The sequence below is a fragment of the Loa loa genome (genome assembly GCF_000183805.2).
Source record: "Loa loa unplaced genomic scaffold supercont3.23, whole genome shotgun sequence".
In the NCBI taxonomy this organism is placed as follows: Eukaryota; Metazoa; Nematoda; class Chromadorea; order Rhabditida; family Onchocercidae; genus Loa; species Loa loa.
The window spans coordinates 9,708-13,533 of record NW_018108203.1 but is presented as its reverse complement, the minus strand read 5'-3'; the positions used below and the strand labels follow the sequence as shown (position 1 = coordinate 13,533).

The 3,826-nt window shown below is 30.6% G+C and overlaps 1 protein-coding gene across 1 annotated transcript in view; it reads left to right on the top strand.

Annotated features, from left to right (window-relative positions):
* Window positions 1-232: 232 nt before the first annotated feature.
* Window positions 233-3,826, top strand: part of LOAG_16838 (hypothetical protein) — a gene marked incomplete at its 5' end in the record, with an annotated part of 5,414 nt that continues 1,820 nt past the window's right edge. Inside the window, 3 exons of the mRNA XM_020449496.1 lie at window positions 233-380; window positions 758-963; window positions 2,450-2,620. Coding sequence (XP_020306951.1) covers window positions 233-380; window positions 758-963; window positions 2,450-2,620 — 525 coding nt within the window. The remainder of the gene's footprint in view (window positions 381-757; window positions 964-2,449; window positions 2,621-3,826) is intronic.

Sequence of the window (3,826 nt, the reverse complement as noted above, 5' to 3'; positions counted from 1 at the left end):
GAAATAAAAAGATAACTATTTATGTTGTGCCACTGATTTCATTAACAGTGGTGACGAAAACGACAGTCCAATAAAAATAGACAAATAAAAGAGAAGAGGAATAGAAAATATCAAGTCGATTATTTGGAGTTTGAAGAAATAAAGAAATTTACAAAGATAAAAAGACAAACTCTGAGATATATGTCCTCCATCACGTACATTTATGCAAACTGGCACCTGGCTAGCAGCGATAATGACTTCGCTTCTTGTTATTATCGATAATCACTACTGCGTTTCATATACTGCTGATACTAATAGTGACACCACTATTACTAATATCAATATACCACCTGTTATTGTCAACGATGAACAGAAAGCGGGCACTTCGCATGATTATAGCGGTATGTTGCGACTGTCGCTTGAATTAAGAGAAATAGATGAGATGATGTGAAAAAAATAAGTCTCGAATAATTTTAATGTTTTCCAACATAAAGGACAAAAAGTTGTTGAAAGGGGTCAGCTCGTTGGTAGGACATCTTCGTCATCATGTCGAGACAACAGCCAGTATTGATAATTAAATGAGACTCAAATGAGACATTTGATATCAATATTGAAGTTTCCCAATAATTCGTTGGTTTTAATCTGAGCATATTCTTGTGTCTCTTGATATCAATGTAATTCCTCATTCCTAACCTTCTTTGTGGTAGGTAAATGAGTGATGAAGTACACATAACTAAAATTTTTTTGAGGTATAATTAAAATTCCATAAAAAATTCAGGGCTTTCTGCATACAATCGTTTGAGACATTCAGAACGGCAACGACGACGACACAAGCAAATGTTGCAGCAAAAACAGAAGCAACAGCTACAGTTACATCGTTTCGATGGTAGCATCGACGACAAATTCTTTGACAATTTACGAAGACCATTGAATGTCAACAACAATAACGGTGTAATAAGAAATAGATTTAAAGCTCATTACAGAGTAAGAATCTTTCTGATCAAAATACCGAAATGTGCTGTAAAAAGGTGCTGCATTTGCATGGTTTCGAATCAGATAGCCTGGTTCTGTGTTTAAAAAAAAAATTAAAATAGTGGCAAAATTGATGTCGTATCTTTTATCAATGTAATTAAAATTAATGGCTTTTTTAACAGGGGAAATTTTAACTGGAAAAAATCTCTTTCTTCTTGAACACTTTTAAATTTGACTTTACTTTAGAAAATTATCCAGAACTTTTCTATCGTTCTAATTTCCATTGTTGTAACTTAGATTGTGTAGCTCAGAATATAAAACTGAAATTTCCTGTCTCCCTATTATTTCTATTAAAAAAAAGCGCAAAATTTCTTAGCCAACAAATATTTTCCAGTACTCTTTGTTTTCTCCATCCCGCAATACCAGCCATATTTCTCTTCCTATTGTTATTATTTCTCCCTATTTATCAAATATTTTGAATAATATCATAAGCGAGGAGCATATCAATCGGAAATTTGGATGATTCTCTAACTTTTGTTTGATTTTCTTAAAGAAAACATTGAAAAATTCTCACACTCCTCCTTTTCATCACCGCTAAAAAAGGAAGACATGAAGAAAATTCGTTGCATTTTTTGAGGACACAATGGAGAAAGGTAATGACATCATTGAGTGCTCACCTCTGTGCAAAAGAAATATGTTGCTGGAAAGGAAAAGTTGAAGTGTTATCTCGAAAATTTTATTTCAATCGAAAAATAAGCCATTGTATATTTTGAGATTCTAGAAAGAAATTAATAATGAAAAAAGAACATTTTTACTCATCGAAAAAATGTTTGCGCTATTACGAATTCAATTTTTAATCTAACAGTTAAATTTCGATCATGCTTCCTTTGAAGAGGAAAAAAAATGAATGATCTTGATAGGATCCTATTAGGCAGATAAGTCCTAAGAACTCAGTCTCATTCTTTCTATCAATAAAGATAACAATTATCTCATTTCCACTAAGCATATGGGTATCATTAAGTTTAATATGCTTGGAATATATTTAAATGAATTCTTGGAGTCTACTGCCCTTTTGTTCATGTCCTTTTCTGTAAAATTGGCCGTTGCATATTTTTTAAACAAATTGGCTGAAATTTATGTTTGGAAAGACTGTTAGTTTACACGTTTAGTATCAAAAAGCGAGAAGTTGGCATTTCCTAATAAAATCACAGAATTTTTCATATTTGGCGCATATACAGAAATGTTTCATTTTCGACTGAAGTCGGAAAATAAAGGTCTGGATATTTGTATTTGAACAAATTGGTGAAAGAAATCAAAAGTGTTCTGGCGAATATTGCCTTTAAAAATCTGTGTTACTAAAATTGCGGACATCCAGCGGTCATTTATATATTATTTTCACTTATTTGTTTATTCATTTATTTTAACTTTATTTTAGCATACAAATACATCTAAAACTTCTCAGTTTATATGGAAAAAATTCAACGTTTCTTTTTTTAAGGATCTCAAATCAAAACGGGAGAGAAACGAGCCATTATGTGAGAGTGACCGTAATACTGTGCATATGAATACCCCAACTGAGGAATATGATCCTCCATTTTTTGTCGAAATACGTTGCAAAAGTATTGCTGATTATGAACAACAGCAAGGACGTATACCTATTAGGCAACAAGTATCATATTTCATAAAAAATTTTTTAGAATTGATTCGCTTTATAATTATTAATCCTATGGGAACAAGTAAGTGTCACGTTTAACTTAAAGAAATGCTCGTAATCGTAATTTTATTCATGAAACTTGCACATCTATCAAAATGACCAAAGATGAAACAATTATAGAACGACTCCTATGAAAATCATGTTTGGAAACAGTTTCAATAAATCATATAGGAAGTTGACAATTTTGTTAATAGTTCCTATTGTGAAACATCAAAGTTGTGATTACGAACCAAACATAAATTTTAACACAAGTATAAGTTATCTGCAATCGAAATTAGTAAATAGAAGAATCTTGTAAGAATATGAGAAATTAATGTCTGCATTAAATGAAACTGATTTTCGAGATCTTCTCCAATGTCACAATGACTTTTGATTTTAAATTTGACCTTTCAAAAAGTGTCAGTCACTTACTTAGCTCGAATTGAATCAGTTTTCTAATGTGAAACTTGTCAATTGCAAGATCTGTTTTGCTCCATTCCTTGTTCGCCTGCAAATATGGCTCAGTCTTGAATTTATTTCAATTAATTGCCTTTGAAATTCTAAATATCATATTTCGAAGCCCAAAATACCATTTTTTTTAGTGAGGAAATTTTTTGGAAATATACAAATATAGACATATAATGCAATTTAGAATTATCGTCATGAATTTTTTCGATTATGATAGTACTCTTTTAATCTTAATTATGAAGAAAGTGACTGAGCGGGAATTATGAAAACTAATTTTTCTGCTCAAATTTATTGCCATCAAACAATTAAACATGAAAGAAAAATAAATTATTGGCATAAAATTTCAAGTTTTTTTATCATTTGATAAATTCAGCTAAATTCAGTTGTCGGTTAATCTGCATTTTTATATGCCAAATTTATCACTTAATGCAGAAGTTTTGACTTTAAGAACAAGCCATCCCTAAATTTTTGAGTTTGGAGGAAAAACTTTTGAGTTTTGGGGCAGAAACTGGCATACTTTAAAATGAAACAAATCATTTGCAGTAACAACAGGTTATTAAAAATTAAAAGCAGTACTTTTTTTCTACTGGCAATAAGTTTTCAAAATGCATTAGAAAACTTTTTTTGGCTAATCTTTAGTGAATTTCATTGCCACTTTCCAAAAAAACAAATTTTTCCTAATTTTTTTTCAAACCCAAAAATTTTCAACTGTTG